The sequence below is a fragment of the Microcaecilia unicolor genome, chromosome 11 (genome assembly GCF_901765095.1).
Source record: "Microcaecilia unicolor chromosome 11, aMicUni1.1, whole genome shotgun sequence".
NCBI lineage: Eukaryota > Metazoa > Chordata > Amphibia > Gymnophiona > Siphonopidae > Microcaecilia > Microcaecilia unicolor.
Genome location: NC_044041.1, coordinates 70,276,819 through 70,293,562, shown reverse-complemented (window position 1 = coordinate 70,293,562; position 16,744 = coordinate 70,276,819). Strand labels below are relative to the sequence as shown.

Below are 16,744 nucleotides of genomic sequence, written 5' to 3'. Positions count from 1 at the left end.
GATAGGAGATAGCCAAGCCACCAGTATTTATGTGGGTCTGTTAGAGGCGTTGCAATTTTGAGACCCAGAGTCAATAGGGCAGGAGCAAAAAGAGGACAGGCTCAACCCACTGGACATCAGGGATCTCCCCCCGGTTAGTCCCAGGGGTGAAGGGGATTCTGGGAAGGTCCGGGTTGTGCAAGGAGGGGTGGTGCACTTGTGGCCAGGGCTTCCAGTTGGTGGAGGGATTGAGGTCTATGGAGGGGGGGGGTAGGAATCAGAGGGGGTGCTACAGGGATTAGGGGGTTTGGAAAGGGGGCTCAGCATCTTGGTGCGTTAGGGGACCGGAATGTGAGAGATCAGATGGGTCAGAATGCGGGGGGGGGGGGGGTGATCAGAAATGGGGATGTTTTTGAAATATCCAGCCCACTGTAAGTGAAGGCTGGCCTTCACCCTCTCTGACTGCACGCATTAGGGCTTTTCTTCCATATACTACTTGTCACTATAGAACTCAAGCCCTCACTTTGCGATGCTTTCCTCCTCTGGATTACAATGACTTTGAAAACTTTCATGTGTCATTTCTTTAAAGAGATTCCTTGGAACGCACTTTCTACAGAAACGTGAAATCCTATTTTAAAATAATAGTGGTATAGTGATGACATTATTGATTGTAAGAAAATGGATGATGTGATGTCATCAGTCATGTGACTAGGTAGATACCAGCAAGGAGAGGCAATGAGTAGCTGTTTGTAGATCCAAAAACAAGCGCAGCACAATTTCAACAAGTGACCATAGCAGGGGCGTAGCCAGACAACAGATTTTGGGTGGGCCTAGGCAAGAAGTGGGTGGGCATCAAGTGTTCTCCCCTTCACCCATCACCCCAAAAAATCTCAGCTGGTGGGAAAATGCTTCTTTCCACCTTAGTAGTCTGCAGCAGGCATGCGCTGAAAACTGAGCATGTGCAGGTGCCAGTATCATGGAGAATAGCGTTTTCATTACCATCAGGGGGAAGTCTTCAGCTGGCAGAGCTTGGGATCCCCACCAGCTACCGCTAAACATATGCTAATGTTGGGTGGGCCTGAGTTTTAATTGGGCGGGCCCTGGCCCACCCAGGCCCACCTGTGGCTACGCCACTGGACCATAGATATAAATAGCTTTATTGAAAGAGCAACCTCTGACAGCGGTGTGAATTTATGTTGTCCAAACATTTAGATTGGATTGGATTGGATTGTGCAATTTATATTCCACCTTTGACCTTAAGGATGCAAAAGAGAACAAAACTTCACATATGAAAGGACGTATAACAATCTTCCTTATTAAAAACAAGAAAAATTTACAATCGCTGATTTAGAAATAGGTAAGCTTTAAGTGCCTTTAGAAATAAATGATAAGATGAAATTTGACATCTTGTAAGGAATATTATTTTTATTTTATTTATTTATTTATTTGTTTCATTTGTATCTTTATTCACCTAAAGAAAGGAAATAGAGTAACCAGCAAAGCTCTTCCAGAAGAACCACAGAAGGACGATTTTTGTACATAGTGTGTCACGGTCCACCGCTTCTGTGGCCTTTCCCTAAGGAATATTATTCCAAATTTTGGCACTTTGATATACAAAAGATCCTTCCCAAATTGATTTTTGACTTATGGTTATATTTATTGTAGTATTTACATAAAACCTTTCAATAAAAAATCAAAACGGTTCACAATCACAGTAGAAAGGAAGAAACTACAATTATCATATAGTACAGAAACTAAAGAAATCGAGCAGAGTAAAAATAGTGTGTGGGGGGGGGGGGGGGGGAACCATCAGACATATCAAAGCTGCCAGATCAACAATCTACCATGGTTGAAAATCTAAGTTCAATCTCTGAATGCTTCTCAGGAAATTCTAAAAGTCGCACTATATTTTCCGAATTAAGACCGTAAAAACTTTTATAAGTCATACAAGCTATTTTAAAATGAAGATGTGATTCCACTTTGAGCTGATATAATTTGTTCAAAAGCGGAGTTGCCTCATGAAACTCTCCTACCATGAAAATCAATTTTGCAGAAGTGTTTTGCAGCAGTTGCAATTTCCTACGTAATTTTGATGTAATAAAACAAGTGAGGGGTCTAATGGCTTGAGCTATAGTTCTAAAACTTGCAAGACTTAAAGATGATCTTACAGCTCTTAAGTGATGTAAATTTTTTAAAGAACTTACAAGCTTGTTAATCTGAAGTTTAAAAGTCAATTTTGAGTCCAGAATCACTCCTAACACAATAGATTCCCAACATTATACAATGCCTGCATCAGAAGCAAAGTAAATGTCACTTCAAAGATGCAGGTCACACCTAAAACTACATAAACAAGGATATCTCCTCGGAATTAGTACTGCTAAATTTCTCAGCAGCTTTTGACATTGTGGCAGAAACAAGTATCAATGGAACAGTACTTGCTTGGTTCAGATCCTATATCAGACAGGCAACAGTCCATACTGTTTGGCAGTACCATGTCCCCTACCTCAACGCAAGTGGCATCCTCGGGCTGCGCAGGGTCCCGTTGACACGCGTACTTGACTGGCATAGCCCTGAGCCATGTGTGTATAGTTCTTCTCTGGCTGCAGGCTCCTTGATTGCTTTGCTTCCATGCACCTGGCTCTGCTCTCTCTCTGCCTGGCTTCCAGGCTCCTTGATTGCTTTGCTTCCACCCACCTGGGTCTGCTCTTCCTCTGCCTGGCTTCCCTTGCTTCTCTCCTATTGGTCTTCTGGTTCCTCCTTCCCCTGCTCTTGTCCTACGGCTATGCCCCTTCTCCTGCTGATGTCAGACGCCAGCACTTTATCAGCTGAGCTCTCCCTAGACTCCTTGCTTCGGCTTCTAGTTTGGTAGGTGTTACTTGCTCAGTAGTGTGCTTCTCTACGTTGTTCTTCGTTGCTGACTTAGCCTGTACCTGGATTACTCTCGTGTCTGCTGCCTGCTTACTGACTCTGCCTCTACCTGGATTACTCTCGTGTCTGCTGCCTGCCTACTGACTCTGCCTGTACCTGGATTACTCTTGTGTCTGCTGCCTGCCTACTGACCTTGCCTGTACCTGGATTGCTCTTGTGTCTGCTCCCTGCCTACTGACTCTGCCTGTACCTGGATTACTCTTGTGTCTGCTGCCTGCCTACTGACCTTGCCTGTACCTGGATTGCTCTTGTGTCTGCTCCCTGCCTACTGACTCTGCCTGTACCTGGATTACTCTTGTGTCTGCTGCCTGCCTACTGACTCTGCCTGTACCTGGATTACTCTCTTGACCTGCTGCCTGCCTTCTGACTCTGCCTGTACCTGGATCACTCTCTTGCCTGCTGGCTGGCTGCCTGTCTGTCCATCACGTTCATCACCCCGCTTCCTGCTCCATCTCGTAAGCCCTGCAGGCCGCCCGCACATAAGGGCTCAACCTCTGGGGAACGGCAGTCAGCGCAGGTGAAACCCGGGGTTGTCCGGCCGCCAAGCAGAACCTGGTCTGAGTACCGGGCTCAGCAGCGCTCTACTTGGTACAAGAACTCACAGGCCTGACAAGCAGCACCTCATCACCACCACTTACCTGTGGAGTACCACAAGGATTGATACTTTCACCTATTCTGTTCAATATCTACCTCAAGCCACTAGTCAAGCTGATTCAGTCGATGGACACTCAATTCTGCTTCTGTGTGGATGATGTGCAGCTACTCATACCCATTGAATCTGACTTACCCACAGCCCTGAATAAACTAACTACCTGTTTATCATCAATTCTAGAAATGGCTAAAAACAACAAACTTTGCTTGAACCCAAGTAAAACCTAGCTTCTTTGGGTCCCTAACACAAATAGGCATATATCTGAAATATGAATTCCTCCTCAGATCACAAGTCAGGAACCTTGGAATTCAGTTAGATTCAACATTTACTCTGATCCCCTAAATCCAAAATATCTTCAAGAGCTGCTTCTATTATTTGCGACAATAACGCTGCCTCTCTCCTTACATTAAGAAGGCAAATCTTGGCTCAGTTGTGCATGCCATGATAACATCGAGACGGGATTACTGTAATGCACTCTACACTGGTCTGTCTACAAAGGGTCTGCACCAGCTTCAATTAATTCAGAATGCTGCATCAAGACTAATAGAAGGTTGTAAGCGATATGACCACATCATATCATTTTTGCAAAAACTTCACTGGCTGCCAGTACAATACAGAACTAAATTTAAAACTCAGTCTGATCTTCAAGGCACTTAAAGGAAACAGCCCAGAGTACTTGAAGAAGAGGATCACTCTCTACACACCTCCAAAAACACTAAGGTCCTCCCAAGGAATATCCTGACCCTAACCACACCATCTCCAAAGGACATCACACAATGTGATATTTGCCAGACAGCCTTCTCTGGAATGCACTCCCTGAAAGGTTTCACTTCATCAGGAAGCAGGTGAAAGCTTGGATCTTCAACCAAGCCTTTAATGGAGGAAGTAACTAACTTGCTAGTCACACACACACACACACTTATCCATTCCTACCCTTTGGGAGGACTCTTGCAACCTGATTATTCAGATGGGGTCTTGCTGCAATGGGTCAGGATTAAGGGCAGGATGGCCCATTGTGATGTGGTCTGCTGTTGCTTCACGTGGCTCGATCCTGGTTGCTTACCTGTGTATTGGTGATTGGGTAGTCTCAACTCTCCTGCAGTCTCTTGGTATGGGATAGAGGAGGTTCTCTCTATTGGCTGCAGGATGCAGGATATTTATTTAGTTGTTTATGGCATTATATCCCGCATTAGCCCGAGTAGAACTCAAGTTCAATGTGGCTTACATAACAGTTAGAAAAGCATTAATATGTTCAAAATATATTAACAGAAAGCAAAATACATCATATAATGTTAGACCAGAAAAACTTGAGTTAGGAACAGATGTAATTAAATACTTAGTGATTTAAGCTACATAATTGAAATATGGAGGAAACAGTTGAGGGCTAGGATTAGCTAGGATAGTCAGGAGTAGTGGGAGGTGGGATGAGGTAAAAATTAATGCCATGAGTTTATTTGAGAAGAGTGCTTATTTCCTTAACGGCTAGACTGAAGAAGTGAGTTTTCAATAGACTTCAGAATAACAAATAATCATCAGTGCATTTGATGGTTTTAGGTAAGGAGTTTCAAATTTTAGTGCCTTGATATGAAAAGTTAGCAGTATGGATTGTTTGTAGGTTACTTTCTTACAATTTGGGAAATGTAGGATAAGATATTCTCTAGATGATTTAGAGGCATTACGTGAGGGTAATTCAATAAGGTTGTTCATGTACACTGGGGCCGAACCACACAAAATTTTGTGAATGAAGGTACATAGCAGAGGGAGGAATTGGTCAATTCTGACTCCTAAGATTTTCATAGTTGAGTCAAGGGGATATGTGATTAATTTATAGCGTGATGAGGATTAGTAACTATTAAGAATTTAGTTTTATCGGTGTTGAGTTTTAATTTGAAATTAGATGCCCAAGATTCCATTAGAGAGATAAGTAATCTGATGATATGAGTAATTTCATTTATTTCTTTAGGGGGTGTTTTACTAAAGCTTAGCTTGAGTTATCTGCAGCAGGACCCATTTTATTCCTATGGGCCCTGTTGCAGATAACTTGAGCTAAGCTTTAGTAAAACACCCCCTTAGGGAATGGAATATAGATGGTCTGTATAAATGAATATTTGGAGACCATTTTACTCCAGTAAATTACCTAATTGAATCAACATGATGTTAAATAGGATGGGGGGCAATGGAGAGCCCAGGGGCACTCCACAAACAGGGGACCATGCTGATGAACTTGTTTCATTTGGTGTGATCTAGACCTTAGGAAGCCTGAGAACCATTTTAACACAGCTCCACAGATTCCGTAATGGTCAAGGATGATTAAAAGGATATTATGATCAACAGTGTCAAAGGCACTGGACATATCAAATTGGAGTATTAATATTTTATTACCAAAGCTAAGTTCTCATCTAAATTTAGCTAGGAGGATGGTGAGAATAGTTTCAGTACTGTGAGAAGGTCTAAAACCAGATTGTGAGCTATGTAAAATGGAGTGAAGTTGGAGATAGTCCATTAGTTGGTGCGTGACTAACCCCTCCATTATCTTTATCGATAGTTAGAGACTACACTTAGGCTGGTTTGGGTACTTTTCGGTATGGGAGTCAAAATAATGTTTTAAGGAGGGAATAGGCCCTGAGGTATCATTAAAGTTATGTTTGAGTGCAAATAGCTTATGAGTAAATTAGGGGCTGATTTGAGAAGGTAACTAGAGCAGTTATCAAGTAGTCATTGTGATTTAGCATATTTGTGAAAAGTGCATTTGACTTGATCAGTTGTAAGTGGGTGAAAGGCTGACCAGATTCTGTCTGGGAACATAGTGGTGAAGGATCATATAGATTTAGAAAATGATCTATTGCCTTGAGGCTGCCCTTATGGCACCCAAGCCTGGTGGTTGTAGGGTTGTACATGCTTGGGGGCAGATGGCTGGGGTTTTTCTTGATGTTTGCACTCCTTTGTGGGCTGGGAGCATGGGACTGGGTATTGGTGATGTGGGAATTGGTCCAGGCATCTACTGTTGATTTATTTGTATTAGTCTGCCCATTCCCACATCATACATTCAGGCAGGTCTGATTCCCTTGCAGATTAGGGCTGGCAGTAGCCAAGTGTGATTGAACGGGTACCAGGGGACATCCCCCGTCTGGAGGATGTGGATACTTTCTATAGGGATCCCCCTTTCCAGTGTGGGTGATGGGTTGGTGGCCTTGGTTGCGGGTTTCTGTGCTCAGGACTGCTGTGTAGCGATAGGGTGTCTGTTCTGGGGTGGGGTTTTTTGGGTATCTTGCAAGGTGCATGGATGCTGGGGTGGGTTCATTATTTGAAGTCTGCTACCCATCTCATGGGACATTATGTTCACTATGTGTGACTGGGTCAGACTGGTGGGTTCTTTTGAGGGGCAGCCATTTTTCGGTGCTGCATTTTTCGAGGTCATGCACCCATGCAATTGTCTGGGTTCTGGCTGTTTCCACATCCTTTATTACCCGCTTGGTCGTTCAGTTCACACCGGGAGGCTGGCTGTGTTGTGTGCTGTTCAGTATGTGTCCTTTGAGGAGTTATGGATGGGATGGTGGAAGGGCTCAGATGCCTTCCTGGCCAATGTGGGCATCAAGTTGGCTTTCCGCTTGTTCCCATTTCATCCTATGTTGGCACCAGTCTGCTGATAGGTCGTGCCACTTTCTGTGCTCACTTGCACTGTTTAGTTCTTTTATGCATTGAATCCCAGTGAGCGGGGCAGGCTTGGGCGGCATAGTGCATCCTCCAAACAGCGTTCTCATTGTTGCCCCTGTGTAGCAGAGGGACTACACACCTTGTTGGCTGTTTTTTTCATTGAAGTGGTTAGGTCTTTAGGAGCCCTGCTGGATGCTGAGGAGACAGATAGTCCTTTCAGTAGTGATCCCCATAGGAAATTAATCTGTTCATTGGATGGATGGTCTCTAGTTTAACCACAGGGAATGCGGGTCACTTGGGGTAGGTGACTGAAGGGGGGGTTGGCAGTGTGAGAACTCTGATAGCATGTGGTTCACTCTTTATTTGCATTTTGCTTATAGGGTCCTCTTCATGGGGAGGGCTTTTTCCTGGTAATTGGGTGTGGCCATCTCAGGCATTATGGGACCGCGTTATTTATCCACCTCTTGGCAGGGATCCAAAGGGATTCGAGGGAGGGATGCATCCTTGCACATCTTTCTTGGCCGTAGAGGTGTCAATATGGCCTTTGGGTTAATTTTGGATAAGGCTGGTGGATGTGGCTTTGGTGTTTACTGGCGGGGGTTCTGGTTATGGCTTTTTAGCCTCAAGTTTGTCGGAAAGCATGGCTTTCCAGAGCTTCCCCCTTTGGAGTGGTTTGTATGTTCTGTGCATGAGTGGTGGAACGTGGACATGCTATTCTGGGGTGGCAATACAGGGGTTATGGAGCAGGTACTTCATGGGGCTGGTCTGGTGGGGGAATGGGGATGGGCTGTAGGTTGAGTATGTCATTTCTGCTAGCCGTGGGGTCTTCTGAAGTGGTGGTGGCATGATGGATAGTGGGCTTTTTTATGTTCTGCAAGATGGCAGGTTAAGGAGACTTGGCTGTGGGCATCTTAGTTCTTGGACTATGTCTGGAATGGTCAAGAATGCAGCCAGCTGTCTGGGTTGCTTGCCACCCATTACCTATGCTTTCCTGTTTCCTTGGTTGACGCTTTGCTGTGTATGGCTTATTTGGAAGATGGGGCTCCCCATTTCATACGGCATTCACTCAGGCTTTTGGGTGGGATGACTCGGTTCCACAGTTTGTGTGTGCTGGTGGTTCAAGCATGTACTGCTGCATGGTGGATCTTGGTGGGGTGCTCAGCTAGTGGATGTCCTATTTTCCTCAGTGGATCAGAACTCCTTACAGGCTGCTGGTTTCATATGGGCTAGCATGTATGTCATGAATTCATTACTTGACTTCTCTGTTCCCTGAGTGGGGTGTTAAACACCAATGGTTTGAAAGCAGCAGCTTCCTTTGTTAAAGGAGTTGATTCCAAAGTCGAACTGGGGAGCAGAAAGCCATAATTTTGGTTGGCGACTGTACATATACATGTCGGTAGGGTAACACGGCTGGCCCTAGCTACCAAGAGCATCCCTATTTAGAAACACCTCTCGTTTTCTGGGCAAGATGGATTGGGCAACATCCCCCTAGGTATGTGTGCCAGGAGAATCAAAGTGTGAAGGTGCATTTGACACAAGCACGTTTCTATGGGCATTCACTTTTGTGTGATGACAGTGGGAATAATTCTTAGTGGTTACATGATTGTCTTATATCTTTGTCCTGTTTCTGCAGGTCTTGGTGATCAGAGGCACAATCACAAGACAGTAAAAGTGACATCTCAAGCGGGGTGATTCAGTTGCAGGGCACTCCCAGATTGTTGGGGTCCAACAGCATCCTTCACCATTGCTATCTGCAGCTCAAGAGGGGGCTGAAGAAAGTGAGTGGATGAATTGATACTCAGGTGTTGCAGTGTAAGGATTGGCAGATGCCACACCCATGAGCAGAGGACTGTTCAAGGAAGCTTATCAAACAGGGGAATCACATCTATGCGAGATAAATAATAGCAGGCAATGCCTCGTTTAACAATGGTCCCTGCTATAACCTGCTTAAAAATAGTCCCAGGAGAAGTATGAGAACCTTTTTCTTGGGCCACAACTGACCGCAGCTAATGGGGTTGCTTGGGGCAAGATATATTTAATGACCCCTGGCTGGTGGCAGGATATCCAAGCCTGAATGATTGGTAGTGGACTGGGTGCTTTATCTAAGATCTTACAGTATAGCTGGGTATCCTGTTTTGATTATTGGTGTTAAATACAGTCATGTCTTTTAATAAAGCTGCAGCCAAGTTGTTCCCACTTAATTATAAAGTGAATGTGTCGTCATTTATTAACCAATTAGTGCCCAGTGGGTGAGGAGGAAAAGGGGGTTTATAACCCCTGGACGGAGCCCAGACGTCCTCTTTGGGTGTCTGGGCAGCAGCCTGCACCCAGCCCCCCCTCCCGAAATAAAGTGGTCGTGAACATATCTGTGTCATTCGCAGCTTTGGCGGGGGGGGGGGGGAGTAAGCTAGGCAGCGGGGACAGGTGCGCTTACGGTTGAGCTCCCTTGCTGTGCGGCGGGGAGCTCTGTATACGATTGGTCAGTCTTGCGAATGGCGGCAAACTGGGTTGGCTAGTAAGCCGGAAGGTTTGTTTGGCTTGGGTATACCCAGTGTTTGTATTTAAAATAAAGCTGCGGCCAAGTTGTGCCATGTTAAGAAATGCCATGAGTCCTGCTATCATTTCATTATCGTAAATTCCATGGTAAGCCCAAGGGGTCTCGGCTGCCTATGTTTTGGGAACATTGGGCACTAATGGGTTCATTTGGGTTTAGACTGCTAAGGAGCTGGGACAGGGTGTCACGGTCGCCTATGTTATGGCAGTTGAGCACGTTTGAAATTAGTTTTATGGAACAATGCGGTGAGAAGAAGGAGGGGGATAGACCACTCTGTAGCTACTCGTTATATTTTCCTTTCATATTCGTTTAGCCAGTGCCTAGAGACAGTGTCATGAAAGAAATGAGATGTGCCCTAGGAGACGGACAGATCAAAGCTGCATTCGGGCTCAGGCATTAAAATACACTGCAGTCTCACAAGAGTCCGGAAAGGCAGGTCAGCAGCATCCGTACAGAACCCCGTAGTGTCCGGAGAACCCATCTCTCTTCCCATTCCAGATGAGGGTGTGGGAGAGGCAAAGATCTGAATTAATGTCCAACTTGTGAAATGAGCGGATGTTAACTACTGACAAGCTGAATCACTCAGGGGTTTAAAAAGAGGACAGGCCCTTTTACCGAACCGCAGGCTCTGGAAAGCCCGGGACAGCTCCTCATTTACGTCTGATCCTGTCTGTGGCTCAGACCGGTGCCTTTCTTGTCCTCTTCGAGTGCTTTTTCAAGGCCTTTTTTGAACGCTTTTGATGTGGGGTCTTATTACAGAATTCAGATTGATGCTGTCCAATTATTTATTACCACAGCCCTGATACTCAGGTCCCCACTCTCTCCGACTGACAGCCTGGCACACAGCAGCATTGGTTTGAATGAATCGTCTCTTAAAGGGAACTTAAATGTCTCTAATCCTTCCCCTAAATCCCTGCATGTGCTGACGAGCAGTACAGAAGCACCTAACTCAGATCTCTTTTTCCTATCCGAATTCAGAGTCTCTGTCATGTTTGTCATTTCTGGATTTCTTAAAACGGGCCTCCTGAGCTTCGGCCAGATTTCGCAGGAAACAGATGTCCAGTGAAAGGAGACCACAGATCTCTGCGAAGAGGAGAACCAGATGGGAATGTCCCGTTTCTGCAGCAGGAGCCTCTTCCTCATCCTCCAGCCAGTTAGCAAAGCTCCGGGTCCGGGACGTTAAATGATCGATTGGAATTGGATTTCTGCGGAACCGATCGGGTTCGGCGGCTGCTAGAAAGGCCAAGTGGCAGTTTCTTGAAGGTGTGCTGTACATTGGGCACGGTTTGGCATTCGCTATGTTCCTAGGAATCGGAGACTTTTTCTCTTATGATTTTTAATTTCTTTTCTAACTCTGTAATTCTCCCTGACTGTTCTGAATCAGTGTTTGCATCCAGCGCCTGAGTGTTTAAAAGAATTCTTTTATTTGTGCCCATCCGGACCGGACGAGCCTTGCTTCAAGTCCGTGGAGCCCCCCCCCCCCCCCCCCCCCCCCCCCCCCCCCCCCCCCCCCACCTGCCTTCCCAAGAAAGGAGGAGGAGAAGAACGGAATCAGATCCTCTTCAGACGGAGGGAAGCAGGACTCCTTCAGCCCCTCAACTGGCTCCATCACCTCCGGACTCCCTGCTGCCATCCCGCAGCCTTTTAAACCGCTCCAGGATTGACACCAAGAGCCGGAGCCACAAAAGAAAGATCAGGAGTCGATCTGCACAAAGGTAAGGAAACTGCTCTTGGCACTGACACCCCCAGACCTGCTAAGTAAGACAGAGCGGGAGTCACTCCGATTCTGACACCCAGACCTGCTCGGAAATTAGAGAAGTCATACCTGCTCCTAAAAATACAACAAGGAGTCACTCCGAGGCTGGACCCCCAGACCTGCTCTGGAACATAGAGCAGGACTTCCTCTGGTACTGATACCTAGACCTGCTCCAGATATAGAGCAGCAGATACTCCGAGACTCCAGAACTGCTCCAGAAGATAGAGCAGCAGTCAACTCCGAGACTGACATCACTTTCTGTTTCTCTGCGGGGTCCCTGGACTCCTTTCTTGTCACCAAAGGTCGCAGTTTCAGGGTTCTAAAGAACTGAGCTCCGCACCTGAGGAGTCGGGAGCAAGTGAACAAATTGGTGCTGAGCCCGGGGCTTGGAAGAAGCAGGAAACGATAACCATAATCAAGCACCCGAAGCAAGAGGAGCTCTTCGGGACGTGCACCTAAGGCAGAGAGGGGTCTCCGGGGGGGGGGGGGACCCAAGGCTGCAGGGCCTTTCCCCGAGAGACACATAAACATATTCGGGACAGTTTGCGCCCAGCGCTATGATCGGAGCTTCGGAGTCCCTGCCCTGGGGCAACCTGTCCTTCCCTTGGTGCAATGACTCCTGCTGGAGCAGCGGGAACGGCTCGGAGCCACGGAGTCCCCCGCAGCTGCTGGACGCCTGGCTGGTACCACTCTTTTTTGCTCTGCTGATGGTGATAGGACTGGCTGGCAACTTCTTGGTCATTTATGTCATCTCCAAGCACAAGCAGATGCGGACAGTCACCAACTTCTACATAGGTAAGAGGGGACCTGGGAATCTGGGGGCTGTCAGGATCCAGAGTTCCTCAGGCTGTGCTGAGCCTCCAGGGTTCTGGGAGCTGGTCAAAATATGTATATTTACTTATTTATATTTATTTTACACAGAGAAATGTTACCGGCCACCAGAGAGAGAGAGAGAGAGAGAGCAATATAGGTGGCACTCAAAACAGACCTTCAGGGCTGTATACCAATAAAATCAGAGATCTTACCCACTCTCAGAGGTTCTTCTATGCAGTATTATAAATCTCCTGTTTCCCCTATACCATCTCAACGCTATTTGGCCCTAATCAAACTGAAGCTCAGGATCTCAGTTCAAAAACAGATTATTGTCAGCTGTGCTGTAGGTGGGCAATGAAAAGCCAGAGATTTGTTGCTTTGGAAAACTCATTCATTGCTCATTTATCCATCAAGTGTAAGGATGGACAGAACAAAGATCTGAAATATAGTCATAATAGAGAGTAGGGTTAAATGGTCAGTACTCTCAATGGAGAAGGGAAGATAGTGGGGTTCTGCAGGGGTCTGTGCTGGGACTGCTGCTTTTTAACATATTTATAAATGATCTAGAGATGGGAATAACTAGTGAGGTAATTAAATTTGATGATGACACAAAGAGGGGCATAATCGAAAGGGGCGCTTGTTTTCCTGAGGACGTTTTCGCAGGATGTCCCAGCGAAGGGGCGGGGAAATCCACATTATTGAAACAAGATGGGCGTCCATCTTTTGTTTTGATAATACGGTCAGGGACACCCAACTCACGAAATTTAGGTCGACCTTAGAGATGGTCGTCCCCGATTTTCAGCGATAATGGAAACCGAGGACGCTCATCTCAGAAATGACCAAATCCAAGCCATTTGGTCATGGAAGGAGTCAGCATTCGTAGTGCACTGGTCCCCCTCAAGACACCGGCACCCTAGGGTGCACTGCAGTGGACTTCAGAAATTGCTCCCAGGTGCATAGCTCCCTTACCTTGTATGCTGAGCCCCCCAAAACCCACTACCCACAACTGTACAACACTACCATAGCCCTTATGGGTGAAGGGAGGCATCTACATGTGGGTACAGTGGGTTTCTGGTGGGTTTTGAAGGGCTCACATTTACCACCACAAGTGTAACAGGTGAGGGGGATGGGCCTGGGTCCACCTGCCTGAAGTGCACTGCAGTACCCACTAAAACTGCTCCAGGGACCTGCATTCTTCTGTCATGGAGCTGGGTATGATATTTGAGGCTGGCATACAGGCTGGAAAAATTATTTTTCAATTTTATTTTGAGGGTGGGAGGGGGTTAGTGACCACTGGGGAGTAAGGGGAGGTCATCCCCGAGTCTCTCCGGTGGTCAGTTTGGGCACATTTTTGTGGCTTGGTTGTAAGAAAAAAAGGACCAGGTAAAATCATCCAAGTGTTCATCAAGGACGCCCTTCTTTTTTCCATTATGGGTCGAGGACGCCCATGTGTTAGGCACGCCTCATTTTGCTACGCTTCCGACATGCCCCGTGAACTTTGGTTGTCCCCGCGACAGAAAGCAGTTGAGGATGCCCAAAATCGGCTTTCGATTATGCCGATTTGGGTGACCCTGTGAGAAGGATGCCCATCTTGCAATTTGTGTCGAAAGATGGGCGCTCTTCTCTTTTGAAAATAAGCCTGAAAGTTATTCAAAGTTGTTAAATCACAAGAGGATTGTGAAAAATTACAAGAGGACCATACAAGACTGGGAGACTGGGCATCCAAATGGCAGATGACATTTAATGTGAGCAAGTGCAAAGTGATGCATTTGGGAAAGAGGAGCTCAAATTATAGTTATGTGATGCAAGGTTCCACATTAGGAGACACCGACCAGGAAAGGGATCTAGGTGTCATCAATGATGATATGTTGAAACCTTCTGCTCGGTGTGCAGCGGCGGCTAAGAAACAGTGGCGTTCCTAGGGGGGCGGTGGGTGCGGTCCACCCCGGGTGCACGCCACTGGGGGGGGTGCCATGCACCTGTCGGTGCCACTCGTTCCATGCTCCCTCTGCCCCGGAACAGGTTACTTCCTGTTCCGGGGCAGAGGGAGCATGAAACGAGCGAAGCTGACAGGCATGCGACACCCCCCAGCAGGTAAAAATGCACCCGGGGGTGTCATTTCGCCGGGGAGGGTGCTGCACCCGGGGGGGGGGGGCGCATCAGCGATCCGCCCCGGGTGTCAGCCGCCCTAGGAACGCCACTGCTAAGAAAGCAAATAGAATGTTAGGTATTATTAGGAAAAGATTGGAAAACAAAAATGAGGACATTATAATGCCTTTGTATCACTCCATGGTGCAACCACACCTCAAATACTATGTGCAATTCTGGTCACTGCATCTCAGAAAAGATATAGTGAAATTAGAAAAGGTATAGAAAAGGGTGACGAAAATGATAAAGGGGATGGAACGACTTCCCTATGAGGAAAGGCTAAAGCGACTAGGGCTCTTCAGCCTGGAGAAAAGATGATAGAGGTCTGTAAAATAATGAGTGGAGTGGAACGGGTAGATGTGAATCGCTTGTTTACTCTTTCCAAAAATACTAGGACTAGGGGGCACACAATGAAGGTACAAAGTGGTAAATTTAAAAGAAATCGTAAAAAATATTTCTTCACTCAACATGTAATTAAACTCTGGAATTCGTTGCCAGAGAATGTGGTAAAAGCATTAGCTTAGTGGGGTTTAAAAAAGGTTTGGATAAGCCATTATTAAGATGGACTGGGGGAAAATCCACTGCTTATTTCTAGGATAAGCAGCACATAATGTATTGGACTGTTTTGAGATCTTGCCAGGTACTTGTAACTTGGATTGGACACTGTTGAAACCAGGATGCTGGGCTTGATGGACCTTTGATCTGTCCCAGTATGGCAACGCTTATGTTCTTATCTAGTTTTCTCCTGGTTGGTTTGCCAAAGGTGTTGCATCTCCACATATCCCACCACATGTGTAAAGTAGCATCTTGCTTCTTATATCCCCTACAACATCTGCAGCTTGAGGTGCTGAACTTGGGTAACTACAATCTTTGTACAGTAGCTTTTTCATAAGCTCTAGATTTCTATTAGTTGCAGAAATCTTTGACATTTCACAGCAAAGAAGCTGCCTTCTAGGGGCTCTTCAATCTGTGTTGAGACTCCAGGGTCCTGGAGCTGTTCAGTCTGTGTCATGGCTCCAGGGACCTGGGGATCTTCAGTTTGTTTTGGGGTTCCAGAGTCCTGTGGCTCTTCAGTCTGTGATGGGGCTCCATGGTCCTGGAGCTGTTCAGTTTGTGTTGGGGCTCCAGGGTCCTTGGGCTCCTCAATCCATTTTGACACACCTCCATTTTCGGCAAAAATTTTAAAAAGGCATTTTTTGCAGGTGCGCTGAAAAATGGTTCTGCGAGCACCCAAAACACGCACCTACACTACTGCAGAGCCATTTTCAGCGCACCTTAGTAAAAAGGACCCCTAAAATCTGTTTGATTTGTGACCTCTGTATCCCCTGTCTGTTAGTAGTTCCTCTGCCTAGGCCCTGGGCAAACTGCACAGATCATCTTTTCCTGTCACCCCTCTCTCTGATGACTTCTGGTGGTTGTGCCTCTCTTTACAGCTAGGTCAAATTGCTCAGGTTACCAGAGTCTGGCTTACTCCATGATATTGTAGCGTGCATTAAATGCCCAAACATTAAAAACAACTTCTGCATTGTTTTCCAGCCATCCCAATATTAGTATAACGTTCATGTAACAATGAATTTCTGTGTTGGCATTACAATACTTTGGGCTCCTGGCTGCAGGGGTACATACAATGCAAGGAAGAGCTGAAAGCAGAGGATGGAGAGGGAAGTCACTGAGAAGCCTGAGTTATGATCAGGCTGAACTGCTGGGGCTTCTTTAACAGTGGAGCCTTGATGAGATGAGATGAGATTCTGGCTCTAGAAACTTCTTTCTCCTTATGGAGTGGAAGGTTTTCTTTCTGTGAAAGTAGGGCTAGCCAGATGAGGGTGATGGTGCCCTAGAGGAGAGGAGGGTAAATAAGAAAGAACATAGCACAAGATTGAATTTAATATGGCGGCATTGTATACCACTTTAGCAGTTTATAACAAAATCTTCAAATCTAAAATAACATGAAAACCATCAAATATTACAAAAAACATGCAATTAAATCATTATTAGAACTAATCAGTGGTCACATAAATGTTATAAACATCCTAAATTATTATTCCATCAAAAAATATTTATTTATTTATTAGGATTTATTTATCGCCTTTTTTTAAGGAATTCACTCAAGGTGGTGAACAGTAAGAGTAGATCAAACATGAGCAATAGGCAATTACAGCAGTAAAAATATTCAAATAACAATACAAAGTATGGGATTTTATTTTTTTATTTTTAGAATAACATCTAGTTAGACTAGATTTCATGTTAAACTTTGTAGACA

At 45.8% G+C, this 16,744-nt stretch overlaps 1 protein-coding gene across 1 annotated transcript in view; it reads left to right on the top strand.

Annotated features, from left to right (window-relative positions):
* The first annotated feature begins 12,080 nt into the window (after window positions 1-12,080).
* KISS1R (KISS1 receptor) overlaps window positions 12,081-16,744 on the top strand; it is a 45,153-nt gene continuing 40,489 nt past the window's right edge. The window contains exon 1 of the mRNA XM_030219324.1: window positions 12,081-12,318. Coding sequence (XP_030075184.1) covers window positions 12,081-12,318 — 238 coding nt within the window. The remainder of the gene's footprint in view (window positions 12,319-16,744) is intronic.